Genomic DNA, 25,025 nt, shown 5'->3' with positions numbered 1-25,025 from the left:
GTTTTTCTCAAAAACTGAAAGTTATAGTTATCTGTATTTGAAACTGCCATATGCTATACAATTTCAGTATGTAATTGGAAAGACAATGTGTTTTTTCCTATATATGAAACACAAGGAGAAAAACATAACATACCATGTGCATTTAGGAAAGGAGAGGAAACAAGCAGATAACCAGAGGTACAAAGGAAGTCCTTCCTTACCAATCCATAATGTCCTTCCCAATCTCCACATGCCAGCTTAGTGCCAAGCTTCAAATGCCTCCACCCTGCTTATTATTCAGTCAGTTCTTTTCTATGTATGTGGCCAAACCTTAAACAATGTATGTAGTTGAAGCCCTTTCCTTAATGGTGAGAAATCAATTAGGGCAGAGAATCTATTTCCCTGCTCAGAGAACAGACAGCAGCAGGGCTGGGAGAAGGGCTGAGAAGTTACAGTGTGTACCTGGACACCCTGAATTTGTATTATACCATTTTATCAATTCAATTTGATTCCAGGTGCTATTTATTACACACTGAGTATGTGCTAATGTGATAAGCACGTCGGCTCTTGGGGTGAAGTTAACTCTTGAGTCGAGGGGTGCTGCCAGAGGAGGTGACAGAGAAAGCCTGGGTCAAAGGAAGGTGGGGGGCCCACATTTGCAGGCACGCGTGAAAGGAGCAGAAGGAAGCCCAGCATTTGCATTGTGGTAAATCCCATTTGACAGTTTTAGGAAGGCAGTGCAGTACCGGAGGACAAAGGCCGGTGACAGTCATCTACACTGGACAGATACTGTTCAGGCCTGCTTTTTTACGGTCTGTCCTTCTTTGCAGGCATTAACCATGAATTCACAAAAACTGACATGAGTTACTTACTCATGGACAAGTGAAATGTTTGCATGTTAAAACCTACTTAAGAAAAGAAAGAAAGAAAAGCAGAGAATACACTTAATCTGCTGGCCAGTATTTGTATTATCCGATATGGCTGCTTTCTTATTCAAGTGTCTTTAATCCTTTAATGCCCTGAACCTTTCAGAGAGAAAGAAACATCCTTCATAGGAAGAAAACATGTATTTCAAAAAGCCAAAAAGGACCCAATAAGTAGATTCTATTTGTAGTTTAACAATGTAAACAACACAAAATTGGGTTCTACAGTTCCCAACTTATTGGGGGGTTTTCACAGGTCCTAATTCTTTATGTAGAATATCCTCAATATGTGTAGTTCTGAAAGTGGTTCACTGTTTGTCTTGGGCAAGACAACAGTCACATTTCCTGCTATGTAAAGCATTTGAAGACTTCAAATAAAAGGTGCTCTAATAACTCAGTATATAATTATTAAAGTTTTTTTTCCTCTAATAACAAAGTGATACAGAAGAATGAAAGTGAATCCCCAAGATAATGAAAAGAAAATTCTCTTATACTAGATGAAATGCAGTTAAATCAAGATTGGTTTCAGCAGGTCTCAGGATCTGTTATGATCCACCATGGTCTAGGCTGACACTCATCTGATACACCATGTCAGTATTCATTCTGTTTATGGATTCATCTAACAAGTTTTATCATCTAACAAGTTTTAGTAACTATCAGAACTGTGCTTAAAAACCCAAAACACTGAGTCTATTTTCTGTTAATACATTTTGCAATTTACATCCAAAATGTGTATCTGTTAGGATGCATTCAGCTGCAAGTAACAAAAAACTCCTGATTCAAGAGGTTACAAATTTTTCAAAATGTCATTACCTCCTATGACATTTGGGTTGGTTATTTCTGTGGCTTAAGATCATCAAGATTCACCTTCTAGTCTCCCATACTCAGCACATGGGCTTGAAGTCACCTAGTGTCCCCTGTCGTTAAGATGCTGCTAAGTCCAGGGATCGCATGTATACTCAACAATGTCCAGCTAAAAAATGACGTTCTCTTCCCAATAAATTACGCATCATCAAGAAAACTGTTCTCTGAGGTCCCAAGCAGACTTCCCCTCACTTATCAGAACTGGGTCACGTGCCACTTCCTCAACTAATCACTGGCAAGAAGAATGGAACCAATCAGGGCAAAAGTGGAGCCCACGTGCCCTAAAGCCCACCGCCTCACAGGGAAGGGACAGCTCTGCCAATCAGCAATCAGGGCGGGAAAGGAATGGACTCAGAAGAGGCAAAACTCAGAAGAGTTTTATATTTAACTTTTAATAAAAATGTGGTATCTACTGTTTGGTCAATTAAACTTAGAAAAGTTCTTGAAAAGGTCTATAAATAATTTTGTATAGCAAAAAACGATAAAAGCCCTAAAAAGTGAATCGATAAAGGGTGGCATAGTAATTTTTATTTATTTATTTATTTTTGAGGTACGCGGGCCTCTCACTGTTGTGGCCTCTCCCGTTGCGGAGCACAGGCTCCGGACGCGCAGGCTCAGCGGCCATGGCTCACGGGCCCAGCCACTCCGCGGCATGTGGCATCTTCCCAGACCGGGGCACGAACCCATGTCCCCTGCATCGGCAGATGGACTCTCAACCACTGTGCCACCAGGGAAGCCCAGATTTTTTAAAAAATCTATCATATATAGATAAATGTATGCTGCACTTATCAACTAAATTCTTGCTAAAAATGCATAGTTGGAGCAAAACTGTGAACTCCCTTTCTCTAAGCCATATTAGGCTAAGATTGACTTCTTAAGTAAAAGCTTTTGCTTTGATCAGAGCTGTTAGCAATGAAAATATATTTGGCAGCTATGGTTCCCTGGTATGAAATATAAAACATGATAATCAAATGTAGTTTCCTGTACTCATAGCCAGAATCAAAACAGAATATTCCCCTGAATACCCTAGTCAATAGAAGATCAAATAGAGCCACAATTCATGAATAGACAAAATGTTGTTCTTCCTGTTAGCTACAGTTAGTGCTTTAGGTATTTTATACAAAACATAGGTAACACTTTATTGTGTTTTTCCCATAGCTCCCCAAAAAAGTCAGTTTTCCATCTTCACCATTGTATTTTTATACATAAATTATATATAAATATGTGCATGCAATATAAAATATTACATAAATACATAAAAGGCACTTGATAGATATATATTTGTGTATATGTGCACTTTTATTTTTGAAATGCACCAATTAATCCATGCCAATTTAAGGACAGCATTAGGAATGAGGCAAATTTATAAAAATCTGACCGGGTGTTCTGATGTTAGGAAAGTAAGAATACTGTTGCAATAAGTATTCTAGTATAACTAGTAGTGCCATTAATCTTAATAACTAACATTTTTATAACTTTATATGTCAGGCACTATGTTAAGTACTTTTAAAACATTAATAAGCATTAATTAGTTTGGTGAAAAAACACGTTCAGAGGCAATTAGGCAATGTGATGGGCCAGTTAGCCATAACTTTTGGCAACTTAGGCAGGCTCTCCTAAGACTAATTCCCTAAATCTTAATGGCTTCTTTTGACTGCAGAATCTGCCCTCCAATCATTTCATTCATTTATTTTTCTTTTTATTTGGAATTCAGTATTTTCTTTCACGTTTTCTAAAATACACTTAAAATCAGAGGCTGTACACATAAATCATAAAATAACACAAATTATCATTGCATCATTCTAGCAGTGATGCTTAATTTGTCACATAGTTAAATTTACCACATAGCACTACCCCTTTAATAGGTAAGGTTCTCAAGGCATCTAATATAAATCATAAGGTTTGAAACCAGGCCAACAGATGGTTGGATTTTCAAAATAGCCTGAGCCACAGCTGTCACTCTGTGTTAGCATCAGATTAATAGCTGATATACCAGTTAAAATACAGTGAGCCATCATTACGATTAATTTGCTCAGTTACTTACCCTGCAACTTCCTCTAACTCAAGCAGATGGAAAGAAACAAGCTGAGAGTTCCAACTATGAGTTGCTTTTCAATTTTATTAGGGGCATAAATAATGAAACTTCACTTTCTTTTTAGAAGACAGGTTTCATCAAGGAAACATTGTAAGAAGAGGACAATCAGATTACAAAAAGGAACAAGACTGGCATTTGAAATATAGTATTTTACCACGTCAAAGGTTCCACTTTTCAAGAACACTATGCTTTCTAGGTAGGATGATGTAAGTCCCATTTAAAGCAGGATACTCTTGGTTTTCTTCTTTTAACCCAGCATGGTACACTTACAAGTATCCATCTGGGTAATAAATTACATGGCCCTTCAATTTGTGTGTCATAGAGTAAATAATTAAATACCTTGCACTCAGCTCTTATTAAATTACTTCATAATTAAGTTTTCAAGTAAAAAAAAAAATGTACAGTTCCCTTAGGTGATAAATTGTCTTTTCACTTTTCCCTCTTCTAACATGCTTGAGGTAGATTCATCTTACTCAGTCTAACTAGAGATGAAATTTTCTTAATCATCTCCCTGTCAGCCTGTGCAAAAGAAAACAAGACAAAATGTTTTGGTCCTGCCTACCACAAAAGAGGCATTCCTATATTATAGAATATAAATTTCACATAATAATGATTTTTTTAATGCATCATTTCATATAGATATGCTATTGTCAGTCTCGGGTATTTTTCTACTTGTCACATTCTTACCACAGAATGCTTAAATGGAAACTTAAAAGGGATGAACAAAAAAATTAAGGAGAGAGGAATCAACCTAGTTTATATTTTATAGAGAGATAACTGAGTAGCCATCGAAATTAATTTGTTCAAAGGAAGAGTAGGAAATATTGATCAAAATTAAGTTTGGAATGTTGTCTGAGGATTAAATTTTTTCATAGTTTTCTTGGACACATGAACTAAATCAGGAGTTCTTAAATGTTTTGGCCTCAGGACCCCTTAACACTCTTAAAACTTATCTACAATCTCTCCCTACCAAGAGCTTTTGTTTATTTGGATTATGTTGTCAATATTTACTACATTAGAAATTAAAAGAGAATTTTTAAAATTTTATTTATTCATTCCTTTCAAAATATCAATAATAAATCTACTATATAATAAATAATGTTTTGTGAAAATACCTATATTTTTTAAATTAAAAATTTTTCTAGTGAAATGAATGGCATTATTTTTCATTCTCATAATTTTCTTTAATGTCTGGCTTAATCAGACAGTTTTATCCTCATATCTGATTCTGCATTCAATCTGTTGCAATATGTTGTTTCATTTGAAGTATAAGAAAAATCCAGCCTCACACAGAAGTATATTTAGAAGAAGGAAGAGAATAATAGCCTTTTCAGATAACTGCAGATATTCTTCTTTGATATTACATCAAAACTTGACAAGTTGTAGTTTCTTAAAGTTTAGTTGCAATGTGGAATCTTAAAAGCATAACAATGAACTTTTCATACTCTTTACAGTCAAATCTTGTGGTCTATATTGACCTTTTTTTTTTTTTTTTTGCGGTACGCGGGCCTCTCACTGTCGCGGCCTCTCCCGTCCCGGAGCACAGCCTCCGGACGCGCAGGCCCAGCGGCCAGCGCTCACGGGCCCAGCCGCTCCGCGGCATGCGGGATCCTCCCGGACCGGGGCACGAACCCGTGTCCCCTGCATCGGCAGGCAGACTCTCAACCACTGCGCCACCAGGGAAGCCCCTATATTGACCTTTTAATGGGCCTTTTATCCATGCATGTCTTTGTAACAACACACATCAGTCATTTTAAAAATATTGATTCACTGAGTTATGCAGATTCTCCATATTTTGACATATTTCATTATATAACATCAAAAAATTCATTAATATCACACCACCTCATTAGGTAAGTCTTTATGGATTACCAAGGGGAGCAAGTAAATGTTTGGGGGTGAAGGAAATTTTCAGTATCTTGATGATGATAACGGTTCCACAAGTGCATACATATGTTAAAAACTCATCAAGTTATACACTTCAAACAGGTACAAGTCTCGTGGATAAGTTATACCTCAATAAAGTAAAGACAGATAGTGTGACAGATAAACTGGAAAAATGGAGTTCCTTATGCTACTCTGTGTTCTCTACTTTTGTGTATAAAATTTTCCATTAAAAAAATGTGGGGGGGTGGGGGCTTCCCTGGTGGCGCAGTGGTTAAGAATCCGCCTGCCAATGCAGGGGACACGGGTTTGAGCCCTGGTCTGGGAAGATCCCACATGCTGCGGAGCAACTAAGCCCACGTGCCACAACTACTGAGCCTGTGCTCTAGAACCCGCGAGCCACAACTACTGAGCCCACATGCCACAACTACTGAAGCCCACGTGCCTAGAGCCCGTGCTCCACAACAAAAGAAGCCACCGCAATGAGAATCCCATGCACCGCAACGAAGAGTAACCCCGCTCGCCGCAACTAGAGAAAGCCCGTGCACAGCAACAAAGACCCAACGCAGCCAAAAATAAATAAATTAAATAAATAAAATTTTTTTAAAAAGTAGGGGAAAGTCTTTAAATTTAAGAATCTGTCAACTCATGGTAATAGATTACAGTTTTCTAAAGTTCTTATTATTGCCTGAAAGCTTGAATTTTATCATTAGCAGTAAATCATGCCAGTTGTCCTTGATGTGACAAGTTTATTTATTTTCAAGAAGATGTCTGCCGAACACCCAAGTGTGAAAATGAAAAATGTCCATGGGTCAATTTTCAAGAAAAAATGGTGTTCCATGAAGGAAAGTGGCTATTTTAGCTCGCGACTTAAACAACCACACAGTGCTCTTCCCTGAGTTAATCTCCCACTTCAATATGCAGAGGTGCTTTATGAACACCTCCCATTTTTGTCACACAAATATTAAAAAGACACATTCTCAAAGGTTGAGATTAAATACATAATTCTTACTACTCAGCAAGACCATTCTTAGGTGAAGCTGGCTTTTTTTTTTTTGCAACTGCCTTGATTCACACTGGTAACCCACAGTTTTACCCACCACTGCTTTTGCATCATCAGTGCAAATGATAACCCAGAGGAAAAAGCAAACAATATCTTAGTATTATTATAAAAATAGTTTTGCCCTCACAGACCCTAAAAGTATCTCAGGGACTGCCAGGGATCCATGGACCAAACTTTGAGAAATAGTGATTAAAGCCATAAGAATTTAAAGCCCAACAAAAGTGTAGCCTTAGACTATTAAATCATTCATAAGATAAGCACAATGAAGCACATTTTTACTGGTCATACAGAGTGAAGTAAGGCAGAAAGAGAAAAACAAATACCGTATGCTAACGCATATATATGGGATCTTAAAAAAAATGGTTCTGATGAACCTAGTGACAGGACAGGAATAAAGATGCAGACGTAGAGAATGGACTTGAGGACACAGGGTCGGGGGAGGGGAAACTGGGACGAAGTGAGAGAGTAGCATTGACATATATACACTACCAAATGTAAAAGAGATAGCTAGCGGGAAAGAGATGCATAGCACAGGGAGATCAGCTCGGTGCTTTGTGACCACCTAGAGGGGTGGGATAGGGAGGCTGGGAAGAGATGCAAGAGGGAGGAGGTATGGGGATATATGTATAGCTGATTCACTTTGTTATACAGCAGATACAAACACAACACTGTAAAGCAATCATACTCCAATAAAGATGTAAAACAAAAAAAAAGTAAATGATTCACGTCAGAAAAAACAGACATTTAAGCACATATCTAATGCCAATACCCCTACCTACTAAGTAAACTTTTAAGTGAATGTATGACATTTTAGCAACATAAACATTTTCAAATTAAACATTTTAGAAATCTATTACTTATCACTGATATGACAAAGGCTCAGATTTATGGATTCTAGAAAGCTGAAAGATATTTGTCCTAGCTACGCCTCTCACCCAAGGAAGAAAAACTGTTGACTTCCTTTTCCCTGCACCCCTTCCTACCCTATCAACCAATGGGTCAATTACATTGACATCATTATCTTCCATAAAGAAGACCCCCATGCTTACATACCAAACTGGGCAAGATTCAGAGCTTCTGGAGCTCTGCCCTGACCCCTGATGGTAAAGAAGCACTGAAGGTTAGAACACCACAGTCAAATCTCAGGGTCTCCTTAGAAGTAACCCCAAAAAGTACTTTCCTTTTGGCTGAACCACTACCTACACAGGACCACCGGGAGTCACTGGATGGACCATGACAAGGCTTTTAAGACTGACAGGACTGGTCTAAGCTGTCCAGGTCTAAGAGTGATTCTAAAAAAACGGGGACACCTGGATAGAATAAAGTCATTGACTCAACTCACTTGGAATTCTCCATAGTTATTTCAGCCCATAAAGTCTGAGTCTGGTGTCTTGTTGGTCTGACCTATCTGACATTGGCTACAGACTGCTGACTACAGCTCTGATGACGCTAACTTACTGCCTATGACCCCTGTCCTCTTCTATCACCATATCTGCATAGGCCTGTTTGTTTCTATTTCAGCTGATGGTCAGCCCAACCCTAACCCTCTCACTGCCTCTGTTCTACAGTTAGAACTAATTGAAGGTCTTATCTTTAGGATCCAATCCTAAGTCATTCTTGAGTATTAAACTTCACCCTCTTTTTATCTCACATCTATCTACTCAGTTTCCTTTATCACTTACTCACTGACTTAGTATATTCAACTGTGCCCAGCTCCTTTCCCACCTCCCTCACCAACTCCTCAAACACACAAACCTCCCCTCTGTAGCTTCCTCAGCTAACTAGACTGTAGACTCAGTCACGGTGCCTCCTATCTCTACTATTACTATTATTCCTATCATCTAATATTATCACTAATATTACCCCCACCCTGCCTCCCAATCTATTGCTTCTCTCCCCGCTGTAAACTGTACCTATTGTTCCTGGACAGTGTCCTTTCTCTACTATCCACCTCATCCTATTTATCAAAGCTCTGCCGCGCCCCATCCCCACTTTCCTAGAAGCTAAAGTTATAAGCTTCTTCACTGTGTCCTATCAAAGCCCATTATTGTCAGGGATGAAGCCCTATTTCTCTACTCCTCCTCCCTCTCCATTTCTCAGATATAGTCTTAGCTCCCCAGTGACACTGTATCACTTTTTTTTTTTCATCTTTATTGGAGTATAATTGCTTTACAATGGTGTGCCAGTTTCTGCTTCACAACAAAGTGAATCAGTTATACATATACATATGTTCCCATATCTCTTCCCTCTTGCGTCTCCCTCCCCCCTCCCAACGCTATATCACTCTTAAGGGCTATGTCTTATACTTCTCTGTATCTCATTATACCTGAGAGAAGTGCACACACTGTACACTTTCAATAACATTCATTAAATTAATGGTGAATAATTATTATTAAACCAAAAAACAGCTGGGGTTCTCAGAAAATCATGTTTGTACCTCTGCTTGCAGAAGCTATAAAGAAGTACATTGGCCAGCAAAATATATATATATATATAAATATATATATATATATATATATATATATATATATCTTCTAGACCTTTCCAAATTCCCCACTGCCTCCTCTAAGAGATGTCTGACAGCTGAAAGCAAACTAGTCTTTGCAAGCACTAAACTGCTCATCAATCTTACAAAGGGTGTCATTTAGTCAATTACCTTCCCTAAGGAAATATAAATGGAACAGAGCTGCAAGAGAAAAATTAATTCACCCAACTCCAGTAAGTAGCTCACAGAGAAGAGCTTTCACCACCCTAGGATATGTGAGCTATAGTTCATTCCTGGATTCACCAGGAAAAACTGGTTTTTCACTTTTTTCTTCTTTTTTTGAATTTTAGCTGATTAATGCAGTTAGGTTTGAAGGAGTTATATCTCGATATTAGGTAAGCGTAATATCAACCACATTTCTTATTATGAGAGAATTAAAATGTAGTACCATTCTCTTGCATCTGAACACGTGACTGTTGCCTCCATATCCTACCAAACTCCCCTAACACTCCATATAAAGATGCATGATGGCAGAAGCTGGAGAGGAAAATGCTCAGCATGGAAATGAAAAGTAGACCCAGGGAACAGCCACAGCTGCCGGGGGATCCAAACTCAGATGCCTTCAGGAACCAATCAAGTAGTGCAAGTGAGTTAGGCAAACTGTAGAAGAACAAGAGTCAGGGGATGATGAAAGGCAGCTACTTTCAAGGTGTGCCTACTACCCCACCCAGGAAATCACTGCATGCAAGAACGTAGAGCACGTGTGGCCACATTTCTGGATTATTCAAAGGCATCAGAAACCCAGATTTTTTACATAAAATCACCCCCAGATTGGCAAGTAATTAAAATTATAAAAACAAATTTAAAAACTCTGTGTTAGTTGAGTACAACATGAAAGGCTGCTCATTTGTGATCTTTGGAACACAAAGTAAGGTTGGTGGGGTGTAAAAAAAACATTCTAAAAAAATTTCCTAAAACTATTTCACAACCACTTTTAGTAACTGGATTTCTATGTTAATCCTCTATGTCTGACTACTTAATTAATGATCCCAACAGATAGATGAAAAGCTCAAATGCAAAAATAATAACAAAAAAATCAGAAGAAAATATAAACGAAAATGTATCAAATCTATGGTTTGGAGATGACTCTATCATAATAATTAAAGAAATCACAGAATTTTTTTATCTATAGTTTTACAAAAATTAAAAACATTTAATATGAAAAATACCTTGTGACCAAAACTAAATGCAAAATACAACCTGGAAAAATATTTGAAGTCAATATGGCAAAGGGCTAATTATCTTTACTCTTAAGAAAACCTCACAAGTTGGTAAGAGACACAAGAAGAATGCACTCCAACTCCTTACGGACAAAGATGGTTGCTGTTGCCAGTTCCTAACCTCATACAAAGTAGTGTACCCTGTGGGACTAGGACCGAGACATCTGCAAAACCACACATGAGGTTATGAGGGGGAAACATGCACAATTAAATGAGCTCTCAAAAAAAACTCTAAAAGCACCAGAGGAAATCAAGTGCCACAAAAGACCCAACAAATAGTAGAATTCACACCCAAGGAATCAGATTTTCAAAACATGAATTTTCAAAATTAATTATATTGACACCATCAAAGAAATAAATGAAGGAATAGCATCTATAAAGCAAAGATCAGAACAGGAAAGGATGAAAAAGAATCAACTGCAGATCTTAGAAATGAAGCATAGTCATTAGTTTTTTTTTTTTTTGCGGTACGTGGGCCTCTCACTGTTGTGGCCTCTCCCATTGTGGAGCACAGGCTCCGGACGCGCAGGCTCATTGGCCGTGGCTCACGGGCCCAGCCTCTCCGCGGCACGTGGGATCTTCCCGGACCGGGGAACGAACCTGTGTCCCCTGCATCAGCAGGCGGACTCTCAACCACTGCGCCGCCAGGGAAGCCCCTGTTTTCTTTTTAATGTCCTAAATGATATAATTGAGACAGCTGAAAAGAAAATCAGTGATTTGGAATCCAGTGCTCTCCAAGAATGCACCATTAACAAATTAAGACATAGGAAATATGTAAATCTAATAAATTCTCTCCCCAGAAAAATCCACATATGTACCTACATACAAAGTTTTATAAACAATTTCAGAAGGTTCCCAGAGTCCCTGAAGCCTAACTTCCACTCTAGAATTCTGAATACAAAATATCTTAAGATCTGAAATCTGTCTCACTCTTTAATGCATACAATACTGATTCAAAGTTCAGGAAACAGACATTAAATTTGAGTTAGTATCAAATTAAAGAGAAGCCATATCAATGGAAGCCAGTTAAATCTGAACAAGAGGGCAGAAGATCTAAATAGACATTTCTCCAAAGAAGGCATACAGATAGCTAAAAAGCACGTGGAAAGATGCTCAACATCACTAATTATTAGAGAAATGCAAATCAAAACTATAATGAGGTATCACCTCACACCGGTCAGAATGGCCATCGTCAAAAAATCTACAAACAGTAAATTCTGGAGAGGGTGTAAAGAAAGGGAATGCTCATGCACTGTTGGTGGGAATGTAAACTGGTACAGCCACTTTGGAGAACAGTATGGAGGTTCCTTAAAAAACTAAAAATAGAGCTACCATATGATCCAGCAATCCCACTCCTAGACATATATCTGGAGAAAACCATAATTCGAAAGGATACATGCACCCCAATGTTCATTGCAGCGCTATTTACAATAGCCAGGACATGGAAGCAACCTAAATGTCCATCAACAGATGAATGGAAAAAGAAGATGTGGTACATATATACAATGGAATATTACTCAGCCATAAAAAAGGACAAAATAATGTCACTTGCAGCTACATGGATAGACCTAGAGTTTGTCATACTTAGTGAAGTAAGTCAGACAGAGAAAGACAAATATCATATGATATCATTTATATGTGGGTACAAATGAACTTATCTACAAGCAGAAATAGAGTTACAGATATAGAAAACAAACTTATGGTTACCGGGGGTAAGGGAGGGGAGGGATAAATTGGGAGATTGGGATTGACATATACACATTACTATATATAAAATAGATAACTAATAAGAATCTGCTGTATAGCACGGGGAACTCTACTCAGTACTCTGTAATGGCCTATATGGGAAAAGAATCTAAAAAAGAGTGGATATATGTACATGTATAACTGATTCACTTTGCTGTACAACTGAAACTAGCACAACATTGCAAATCAACTATACTCCAATAAAATTTTTTTTTTAAAAAGATAATACAAAAAAAAAAATCTGAACAAGAAATGAAACTCACAAAGATAGAGTCCTGCCCAGTATTCTCTGTTGCATAACTCAGGTAAGATCAAGAAAATCAGTAATTATCCATAGCAAATACAAGACTCTAGTGTGTATTAAAATTGGCTAATTATTAAATAATAATTATCATTTTAGATGCAGATATTGCTTTAATGTTCATAAAGGCAGGAGAATATAGAGTATGTGTAACAAGCAAAAACCATTTTTTAAATAATGTTAAATGATTGATATGGGGATATAAGATGGGTGAAGTTTGAAAGAAACTAAATTGCTCTGAAGTAGAAAAGCGTAAGAGAGAAAGAAGCCTGAGAGAAAAATCTAGAGAAATTGTCATAATAAGGGGAATTTTAGAAACCAAGCTGGTAAAGAGCAATAAAAGAAAACTCAGTGAATGGAACACAGTAATCTGGGATGACCTGAACAGAGCTGTGTAATGGCAATATAGGAGATCCATGCTGTGAGCTATATAATGCAGCCCCACAATACCTTCAGTAAAATCTACATACTGCTCTTTTTTTAAAAAATGGGAGTGGGAAAGGCAATGAAGCACTGAGTTCTCCTTCAAGGTTGGTCTAAAGTAATTACAGAGAAGATATGGAAAGCGAGCCAAAATCTATATTACGCAAGAAGCATTTAAATTTGCCTTTTACAATGAACCTAAACAGCAATGTTTGGTCTTCATCAAAACTTTGATGGAAGGCAGCTCTCTTACAGAGATTCTGAAAACACAAAAATCTTCCTTAAAGCACACTTGAAATGTTCCAGAACATAAAATTCAAATGACATATTATCTTCTGTTTAAGATAGCTAAGATCTTTGGAAGGTAAAATAATGACTTCTCTGAAGATCTCTAGTGAGAATTTAGAAACAAAAGTGTGTCTCTTGAACATTTTTAAAATACTTTAAACTTCAGTATAAAGATTCTTTCAGGATGTATATTTCCATAGGTTTTCTTCAAGCTGACGTGGAGAGAAATACCTTGGTGGAAGACCTTGAAATATTTAGATACTGGTATTTATCTTCTCTGAGTATTTTCATGTTACTTCAAAAGTATACAAATCAGGTTGTCTTGAAGTTCACAATTTTGTAAGAAGACTGCCCAGTTTGAAATTGTATATTTTAATCACGACAGATCAGGCTCCTTTAAAAGACATTCACGTTGCAAACAATGAGAAATACCCGTTCTGGTTTTTCAGATTCTTCATTTGGTGTACACACTTTGCACTCGGAAACATAATTGTGTATGAACCTGTCTCATCACATGCCATCTCCCTGATGTGATGACAGAGCATTTATGTATGAATCTTTGTTTCCCCTTAAAACATGTTTTTCTTAGGGAAGAAATTAAAGGACAAGTTTTCAATCTTTGCAGGCCACCTATGCTTTCCCTTCCCAGAGTGAAACTTTCTGACCTGGCACATTCTCTTCCTAATTAGAAGCAATGAACACAAAAATGCCTGGTATAGAATGCTGTGGTCACGTAGGCCTTCACTGGAGAAAATGCTTTCTTCGTATTCACGAAATAAAATTAAACCGAAATGAATTATGAATCAACATTTGAAGACTTCATGATGATTGTGTTTAAAGCACAAAAGTATAAAAACCATAGGTACTAAAATCTTGATTAATAAACATGAATACTAAATATGTTCCACAAAATGTTTAATGTATTACTGTCAAAACGTAATATTTAGGAAAATACGTCGTTGAGAAAAACATACAACATAAACATTTGCCAAAACAAAATTATGCTAAAGAAATCAAAATCAAAGATAATGAGTAATTTTTAAATGGCACTCACCAATCACAATTGAAGACTCACAATGATAATAACCATTACTTTGCTTTTTCTTCAGCATGGAGCAAAGATCTATGCGATGTACCATTTCTTCTCCAAATCTGTGACTGATAAATTTTTCATAGAATTTGGGGTCTATTTTTTTCACTCCCTTGAAATAACAAAGCAAAATCACATCAATCAATCATTTCACCTAAGCAACCAGTTCACATCTATACCACTTTCTTAGAACCTGATATTACATTTTGACTGCCTACTGGCATCTTAAAATGGATACCACAAAATTGTTGTAAAGTTGTTTTTAAAGTCCCTCTGCCTAGAATGAGTTGTATTTTTTTTAAAAAAATCATTAAAGAGCGTTGAGTTTGAACGTGGAAGCATTCAAATCTTCATATACTTTAAGCTTCAGAAATAGTAAAGTATATCAAGTTGAAATTTGATATACCATGGGAAGAGTAATCATCTCCAACAACAATGGAGCAATGGGTGAATTTTTTAAAGTGATATGGATCTTAACACTTTACAGTGTGTAAAATGTTTTAATAAATGGATGCAATTTTTAAACTTATGTAAAAAATCATCTGAAAGACAAAGGTTATTTGAATTAGAGTAGAGCGGTCAATGGATCTTCCAAGTTCTTCTTTACCTGCCCCTCCTAATTCTCAGTGTACTTTCACAGCAGGAATAGGGCTGGTTGTTGAAAAATTACAGTGGGATGCCCTTGGTAACTTGGTAGTTCCCCCAAATATGGGAAAGAATGTCTTCCCCTCCCCTTACTATACATGGTCTTATACCCATCTCATAGTCCAAAAACAGTCCATAAGATGAAGATACAGTACTTTACAGGGCAAGTTTACCGGCTGACCGTGCGCAAACTTTTTCTTTAAATTTAGATATATTTTTACATTGCCCTGGAAATACCTGTTATTTGTTAAAACTTAGAAAATATAAAGAATCTAGAAAAAAAGAAAAGAAAAATCACTCATGACCCTGTTATTTATATAAAATACATTAACCCTGTGGTGCATATCCTTCAAGTATCCTTTTTATGCATATGTATTATTATCAAATTATATTTATATACATCTTACTCAAGTGCAATTAGAATATACTCTCCCTTTTTACTCACAAAAGTTACAAAAAAATTTTAAACAGAGATATAAAAACAAAAATATTAAATCACTCCAAATTACTACTACTAAAATTTTACTATGTATTTTATTTTTCCTATGCACATGAGTTACACCATGAGTACTAACTGACACCAGTGCTTTTTTTCCAGTTAATATGTCCTATCAATAAATAATATATTGATGTGCAAAATATTTTTACATCTCCATAGTACTCCATTGTATGGAGATATAATTTATTCATTCAATTCTTTATTGTTGAACATTTAGGTTGGTCTTAACTTTTAATATTATATTTAACATGTTTTGTTGATACATGTTTTTGTTCTATGTCCGAACTGAGCTCCCCATATTTCCTAACCCCTTCACTCACAGACTTTCTATCCCACCTCAGTTCAAGTTGATCAGACTGGAAGCCTTGGGGTCATCCTTGATTCTCCTCTTTCCCTCAATGCTACCTCCAATCAAATCCTGTTGGTTCTACCTTCAAAACACACCCAACTCTCACCACTCTCCTGCTACCTTTGTCTGAGCCACCTCTGCTTTTGTCTTTCACCTGGGTTATCCCAACAGCCTCCTGTTTTCCCACCGTTGCCTCTTCTAAAGCCAGAGTGATTTTATAAAAACATACATCCAGATCAGGTCATCCTCTGGTCAAAATTCTCCAAAAGGTCTCCATTTCTCTCAAAAGAGGAGTCAAATTACCAGACCGGCCTGCAGGCTCCTGTTCTGCTCTCCCCCTACTTCCTGGGCCTCATGCCCACCACTCTTCCCTTTGACCCCCTCCAGCCTCCCCGACCTCCTTGCTCTTCCGTGAACATGCCAGGCATATCCACCTCACAGCCCCTGTGCTGCCTGTTCCCTCTTCCTGGAATGCTCTTCCCCCAGATATCCTCCTCATTGCCCATCCCCATCTCCTTTAATTCCTTGCTCAAATATTACTTTCTTAATAGGGCCTCACTTAACCATGCCATTTAATTTGTACTCCCCCCACCCAGGAGGTACTCCCAAATCCTCTCTATCCTTCTCCCTTTATACACACTTATGTATATTTTTAATAGCACTTACCATCTTCTAACATACTCTGTAATTTATGTTTATTTTCATTGTCTGTCATTAGCTGTCTCTCTCCATTAGAATGTGAGCTCCACACAAGGATTTTCATCTGACTGTTGTTCTCTGAAATATCCCCAGTGCCTAGAACAGTGCTTGACATGGAGCAGTGCTTGATAAATAATTGTCACAAATGCAAAGGAGGATAAAGTTTCAAGAAGAGGATAGTTGACAATATCAAATGCTGTTCATTCAGAGTTCAACAAGAATGAAACTGAATGGATTCCTTTTGATTTGGTGAGTTGAATGCCTTGAGAGACAGCAGAGCCTAATACTGAGGGCCAGTCAGTGCATGAGTTCAAGTCCTGGCTCAGCCGCTTTTCAGCCATGTGACCTCAGTTTCCTCATCTGTAAAATGAGATTAACAATACTACCTACCTGTAAGTGTTACATGCACTAAACAAGTAAATTTATAGAAGCGCTTAAAACAGTGAAATATGGTAAATGCTGTAATATATTGATATATATAATTACCATTAGTGAAAATAATAGGTAAGATTTCAGGGGGAAAAGGTTCCAAGTAAATGGAAACTGACCATTCTTATTTCTCTTTCAAATGCTTTTTCATTCGTGTGTGTTTATTGAGTGGGGGTGGGGTGGAGTAAGGTTGTCATTCCCTTTGACCAGACAGAAGATCAGTGATAAGTCAGCAGAAAAATCAGGACCTTCAGTTTTCAAGATACCATTGCCAGCACTGTCTAGCCACTATAATCTCCATTTCAGTTCTATAAGATGTCATTGTTTAAAAAATAAGAAATAAGGGAAACATAAGAGCTACTCTAATCTGTTAGGCTAATTAATTTAATTTTAGCAAAAAGTAAGCACCAACTATTTTGCAAGAATTCTCCATAGATGACTTCCGACATGAATCTTAAGGAGTTATTTTTTACCAAAGAGTGAAATGGAATTAATTCTTTAACTCATAATTTATAGAGAGAGCTGTGGTTCAAAGAGGCATGAGGCCTTAGAAGGCACTGAAGTTATATGCCCTGATCAGAAAACATCTTCAATAATAAAGATCTAGAAGATCTTTAAGATTCTATAAGAATCTGCTTTGTCTGATATATAATATTAGCATGATCTTTGTTCTCTGGGGAATTTTTTGTTTGACAATATGTTTTGCAGGATTTTTTTTAGGCTCTTTTGTCCCATGGCAATATATCTCTTTTCTAGTAAAATCTATGTGAATTAGTCTCACCATCCAGCTGCAGCAGGTGGTGTTCTTCCTTCATAATAAAGAAATGACTATCATTCAAAGAAAATAAACAAGTACATCAAAATTGCATGTCTTTAGAGTAAGACTAGGCAGCCTCCTATTTTCTGAATGGATCCACTGGGTTGCCAAACTAGTCCCAGAGACATCACCCTGGCAAGGCTATATTTTAAAGCTTACAAGGCTGGTTTTCAAGTTTTGGACCACAAATTTCTCTTTGCTTCCCTTTTTCACAGCCCAGACCCTTTCCAAGGTACCTTGTCATTTAAAGAAAGATGGAGGTATAATATGTTAGGAAAGCTCAAAGAAAAACCACAGAAAAATGGTTAAAGCCAGGAAAATTTGACCTGTAAAGGCTGAGAGAGTTGGGATTATTTCCAACAATATGTAGGGTATCTTCAACAAAACCACGCTAAGGGTGTTGCATTTCTGGAATTCTGAATATGCCTTGTGATTGTCTAGTACTATGTTTGAAAATTACGTTTGCCTTGGACATAACAGAAACAGGGTATATTTTTTAAGGCTTCATATTGATAATTGTACCCAATATAACTGACATATCAATTATGCATCATAACATTGAAGGAGAAAATAGGAAGTTAAAGACAGAACAGCACACTTTGAAACAATAAATTAGTGGCAAGAAACATCAAACAGAAAAACTTTTCAAGACTATCCTAATTAATCATCAGAAATGACTGAAGTTTTACTTCCCTTTGGCCTAGTTTCAAGTATTGTTTAGGGAGAATTATCAGTGCTGTTCAAAGCCACTTGGTAACTTCTGATACAATGGACCATGAAATCCTGAGGAACTTCATTCTTGATTGTAACTTGGCACGCAAAGAGCCAATACAGGAAAAATGTCATTGAGAGTGTGATGTGTAGTTTTAGAATCGTCTCATGGCTGCATCTGGTAATGGAAATTATTTACTCGGGAAGCACTCACCATATCATTTATATTTAGTTAAATGATGTGTATAATTTAATAGGCACCAAAGAGGGCTCAATCTTATATTACTATGCATCCAACTCTATTTTCAATACAGGAAGGAAACAGAGCCACAAAATATGAAAAATCACATTAATGTGTGAAAATCATTCAGTTAAGGTTCTGAAAGATGAAATACTTATTATTCATCTTTAGTTTCTACAACAAAGTTATTGAGATCAGAAAAACAATGGAATGAGAGTTTTGTTAAGAAGGTTAACTTTTTTTGTAATAGAAGATAATTTCATATTGTTACTTATCTTTTTTTTTTTTTTTTCGGTACGCGGGCCTCTCACTGCCGTGGCCTCTCCCGTTGCGGAGCACAGGCTCCGGACGCACATGCTCAGCAGCCATGGCTCACGGGCCCAGCCGCTCCGTGGCATGTGGGATCTTCTCGGACCGGGGCACGAACCCGTGTCCCCTGCATCGGCAGGCGTACTCTCAACCACTGCGCCACCAGGGAAGCCCACTTGTTATCTTATTATAATAATCGCAACTTCCATGATGAAAAAATAAACAGCCTGCATATCAATCGAAAAAATTGTGTCCTTCTGAGGTTAAACTTGATATTCCTGGAGCTCTGTTGTTTTCCAATAGTTTATTCCTGTCACCCAACAGCTATGAAAGAAAAGTATGTTTCCTGTGATAATGGCATGAAACCAAAATTCAGGATGCAAACTAAGAGCCAAAGCAAATTGGCCTGCCATCTGGGGCATCAGCTGATTAAAGAGGAAGGGCAATCTTCCACACTCATTTCCATAAGTGGAGAACAGGTACATATCTTTAGTGATACGATGTTGGTTAAAAGACTAAAATTATCTTTAATGATGAATAGTCATCCTAGTGAAAAGTTACATACTGGTGATTCAAAGTTATCAAAGATTATATATTGACAAGGGGCTTCCCTGAAGCAAATCTTACTTTACGATTCTTAATGGCTCCACGTCTCAGCAAAACTACATTTTTCACTCTTACTTGTACTGTTTTATTTCCATCTTTCTCCTGATACAGACACTTGATGGCCTCCTTGTTGGCTGCAGTCCTCCCTCAGCCCCTCTCAGTGGGGAAAATGGAGACACTTCCCATTCAGGCTCAATTCCACCCAAGCCTGTTCTTAACAGGGATGGAAAGAGACTAGGAGTCTTTACCACACAGCTAATGTTCTCTAGAACAGCATGGTGGTTTGAGAGCCAACGCCCAGCACCCCCGAGTGAGAACTGCCTTGAAGCCTTCCCATCTCCTCCTGCAGCTCTCCGCCAGCCTGTGGGCCTGGGCTCTGCCTAGACCCTCTGTCCAGCAATACTCATTTCCTACCTGCCTGGGGCCCCGACACCCTCCCTCGTGCCTGTCAGTAACTTCAGAGATAAAAAAGTAACAAGTGATGGAAAACAGAAAAAACAGTTGTACTTTGCTCATTGTTTTGTACCAATCTGAAAAAAATGATGCTTCCTACCATCAGTTTAACAATAATAGAAAATACTTACATAGTATTTACTATGTTCAAGCACTGCTCTAAGAACTTATTAACTTGTTTAATAATTGCAATAACCCTGTAAGATTAGTACCATTATTATCCCCAGACAAGGAAACAGTCACAGAGAAATCAGGTCACTTATCAAAGGACACAAAGCTAGTAAGAAGTAGAGCTTGGATTCAGATTCAGGATAAGTGGAGAACACAGATAAATGGAAAAGAACAGAATGATAATATTCAAGCTCTTTCACTATTTAAAATACTAAAATTCTAAGAATATTAATCATTCTTAAGATATAATCATATATACTATCATATTTCTAAAACCAATGTGAAAATTACTTTGAGAATCTCGAGCATCTAACATACCTGCATTTAATATGTGCATTAGTATTAATAAAGTGATAATTATATGTCCATAGTAAATGAATTTCATAAAGGGAGATGAGAAAGAATTCATAGATGCTACTTCCACATAGTAAAAATCACCCAAATAATCCAGCCTATAAAAAGAACTCTTCTTATACTGCAAATATGCAAATAATCAACTAAAATACTGGCAGAGATTATCTGCGTTTTTTAAACCAACTGTTTATTTGAGTATCCAGTATTTCTCAATTCTTCATTTTACCTTACACTGGAGCATCTATGCATCTCATTTTATGAGGCTTTTCAAAAGCCTCATAAGGCTTTTGAAAGAGGTCATCCTCTTAATCCCTCTATTTATATACTTGCTTTTAGCACTACTGTTTTGTTTAATCTTGAGGCTTCAGAGAAAGAAAAAGTAGAAACTCTTTACCCTAGCACTGTATCTAACATTTACAATATTGCACCTTTCAGCAAATAATAAGTAGAAACAAAGCTGCTAGAGCTAAGTTTTTAATCTATTGTTGACACCCCCTTCTCCCTGTCCTAACACTGAGAAGAGCTGGATGCTCCTTGGGGTTATCAAGTGACAAGGAAAGCTGTCACAGAGGGCAGGTGATAAGACAACTCCTGGTAGCAGAAGCCACTTCACAAAAAGCACCAAGAGAATATGCTGTATTGTTTCCTGGGCCTGGAGTTTCCTTCCATGAGGTGCTGGCCTCAAACAGAACAGAGGAAGAAACATGAATTTGGTCCACAAACATGTAGCTCATTTATACTGACTAACGACATGTTAACTGGGAAAGAACAGGTTGATGGCAACCAGGAAGTTCTCAAGGCTGCAGACTCAGTGCAACAAGCACAGGGAGGTCTCAATACCTTTATTTACAACACAGACTGTTCCCATATAAGCTCATTCTTTGTCTACTTAGCAAACCGCAATTCCTCCTCAAGCTTTCTCCAAGTATAGCGTAAGAAATCAGATGCTGTTTGGACATATAACTGTTTATGATATTTGTGTGTGGCTTTTCTCATTCCAGTGAAACAAAGAGCCTCATAACTCAGGCATCCAAGGATGCTTCCTTGATAGCCCAATCTCAGCTGGACCCTCAGCTCCCCTTGATCAAACGCCAGCTGAGTTCTTGGCTCGGCGCAGCCTGTGGTCACTCAGGTGTAAACAAACTACAGGCTGCTCCTCCCACCACCTCTGTTTTCTTAATATTTTGCTTTTTGGAGCAAATAAGGACATGTTCTCCTGAATTCACCCACTTAACCATTTATTTCTATCAACTAAAGATAAAACATGAACTATCCCCCACCTCCCCAAATCTCTCCCCAAATACGAGCTATACACATAACTTAATCTGTTTCCCTCCTTCGTTGCAACAGCTTTCCCTTCTAATCAACAGTTCTCTCCACATTAAGTAACGCCAGCAAGCCACTGATGCAAAAAACTCTCAGGATCTCAACAACGGAAGAGGACAGTGAAGCATTCTGCAGAAGCACACTCAGAAATCAGTTCATAGAAAAATCCTAACGAACAATTTTAACTCGGCCTATAACATTGGCCTATATACCGCAACATATATTGTGGTTGAATCCGTTCTGCTTTTATAGCCTAGAGGTCAGAAGCATGGAACCATTCCTGTCAACTGGTTGGATTATCCACAGACAGAATTTCAGACCAAACTATAGCCTCAGATTCAACCTAAATGAGAACTGAGTACCTAGACAGTGTAGCAGGGACTGTACATTGACAAAATATTTTAAATGCATCCATAGACATCACTAAGTACAGCACTTAACGTTAAGCAAGAAACACCTAGAGCGTTTTTGTAGCTCATTCGGCTCCTATGCATCTAGTACTTTCTTCTTTTCCCACTTTCTTATGAATTAATCAATTTCCTTGACTCCCCTCCCATCAACATTCTTCCTTCCTCCCTCCCTTCATTCTCAGAGGACATCTTACTTCCCCTAACTCATCCTCTTTCAATTGCCTGGGCATATTCCCTGCACACCACTTAGGACAAAGCTCCTTCCTCACAGAAAGGCATCCCAACAAGAACTAAGCTAAGGAATGGGAAAGAAATAATGACACCAAGGTTCACACTGAGTGTGCTATAGGGTAGGAAATAGGGAAAGCAAGCAAGGTGCTCACCAATACAAGCCTTTTCACTTACTTGGTTGGAAACGTTCCCTGGATATCATATTACATAAAAGGAGATTTAGGGGGAAAAAACCCACAATAACTGGATACAGAACAGTCTTTAAACATATATCCTGGGAATCACGTGTAGCCCTTAATCCAATTTCAAAATGAATATTTCTCTCCAGGTAGAGCAAGAAATGTATTCATAGATTTTCTTTTTCAATGTGACACAGATTGCTATGTAAAATAATTTTATATATAATATTCAATAGGAATCTTTCTTTTGACCACATTTCAAACAATCTAACATTGAATTGTGAAATCACCCTTCGGTGTACTCTTGAAATACAAAATTAAAAGGATTACATAGTTTCTCTACCGGACTCATAGCATAATATATGAGTATTTAATTACATACTGCTTCCCAAAAAGTACAGTAAAAAAAAAAAAAAAAGATAACACACCAGCCAGTAATTTTTAGAGATTTTAAAAATTAGGAATCTCTTCAAAATTTCAGAAGCACTTCCAGACTAATAAAATAAGCAGCGGGTTTAGTAGGCAAAAAATAAATAAAAATAGAAGAGTTAACAAGAAGCAAGGAATCTTAGGATGATAGTATGCCAAAGATCATATACACTGGCATACTCCATTTGCTCTTCTACTCTACCCAGTACATTCATCACCCAGGAAAGCTAGACCAGCCAAACCTGACACCATCCCCTGCACGTCTACCTCATCCCTACTTTGTACAATTTAGGCACATGCCAGTAGGGATACATGTGGTAAAAAGCTACAATCTGTTGGGAGGTATGTTTGACATGATTTCCCTATCCATTCAGCTAATTCCCAGGTGATTACTGCCCCCACTTAATTCCTTTGAATTAAGTTCTAGAAATATTTGCACTGGAAGTTCAAGAGCACTAAGTCCTCTGTTTACCGTTCTCTGATTATCGGGATAGGCCAGGGAGGGTGAGGAGCAAGATGGAACCCAAAGGGACCAAGTCATGAAAAACAGAATGGGTACGAAGAGGAAGAGGACGCTGCTAAAGGTGCAGGGCCACTAGAGGAAGTCACAGAACATTCTCCCAGGTAATGGCTGATTAAGATCCCACAGTAGTGGGCTTCCCTGGTGGCGCAGTGGTTGGGAATCCGCCTGCCAATGCAGGGGACATGGGTTCGAGCCCTGGTCCGGGAAGATCCCGCATGCCACGGAGCGACTAGGCCCATGCGCCACAACTACTGAGCCTGTGCTCTGGAGCCTGCATGCCACAACTGCTGAGCCCGTGAGCCACAACTGCTGAGCCCATGTGCCACAACTACTGAGCCCAGGTGCCACATCTACTGAGGCCCGCACGCCTGGAGCCTGTGCTCCGCAATGGGAGAGGCCACTGCAATGAGAAGCCCGCACACCACAACGAAGAGTAGCCCCCTGCTTGCCGCAACTAGAGAGGGCCCGCACGCAGCAACGAAGACCCAACTAGGTCAAAAATAAATAAATAAATAAATTAGAAAAGAAAAAAAAGATCCCACAGTAGTGCTGAAGACAAATGTGAAACCACTCTGAAAGAAATGTTCTGGTCTAAATAATGTTATGTAACAAATTGTTGTAGTCAAAGTCAGCTGTGGGGAAGGCCGTAGCCAAGGAAGGAAGAAAAGTACTTTCACACTCTGGCCATCAGCTTGAGGGCAGTGTAAAGACACAGCTGTACTTAGAAGGCCTTAAAGACGGGTCTCCAAAATGGTGTCACAATGTTTACTAACAATTAAAAATGTTGCTATCAGGTAGGTTATAGAGAAAGAACACTTACTGCAGGAACCAAGCTGGAGTTCCTCTAGTCAAGGGTGGCTAATCCCTCAGGCAATATGAGCTAGATTTGTTAGGTCTTAACTGTAGTTAATGTGAAGTTTTGCCCTGGCAAAGAGACCAATAACATTTTTTTCTTTAATTTACAGGAATAATCAATTAGAAGAATTGAGCAATTTAGTATATTCTATTTTTAAGGTACCTCTCCTCGGGAGAATAATATTCGACTGAATGGTCAAAATAAATCAGCTCATACTTAGGAATGGAAATATAATTCCAATGTAAACTAGTTATAGTTTTGGATTGCAAACTTACCTTCCCCTCAAATCTAAATGGGGCTCGCAAGAAAAATACAGCTTTACCTTCTTTTATTTTGCAGTTAATTATAGCTAACAAGAGGTGACTGG

The 25,025-nt window shown here is 37.9% G+C and overlaps 1 protein-coding gene across 4 annotated transcripts in view; it reads right to left on the bottom strand.

Moving 5' to 3' along the window:
• AKAP7 (A-kinase anchoring protein 7) overlaps positions 1–25,025 on the bottom strand; it is a 156,303-nt gene that overhangs the window by 62,037 nt on the left and 69,241 nt on the right. For all 4 annotated transcript variants that reach the window (XM_029223815.1, XM_029223816.1, XM_029223817.1 and 1 more), the window contains exon 7: positions 14,386–14,533. In XM_029223815.1, the coding sequence (XP_029079648.1) occupies positions 14,386–14,533 (148 nt within the window). The remainder of the gene's footprint in view (positions 1–14,385; positions 14,534–25,025) is intronic.

Source organism: Monodon monoceros, unplaced genomic scaffold, assembly GCF_005190385.1.
Source record: "Monodon monoceros isolate NGI ecotype Baffin Bay Population unplaced genomic scaffold, NGI_Narwhal_1 Super_Scaffold_15, whole genome shotgun sequence".
Lineage (NCBI taxonomy): Eukaryota > Metazoa > Chordata > Mammalia > Artiodactyla > Monodontidae > Monodon > Monodon monoceros.
Note: the sequence above shows the minus strand (reverse complement) of the source record. Positions and strands in the feature narration are given on the sequence as shown.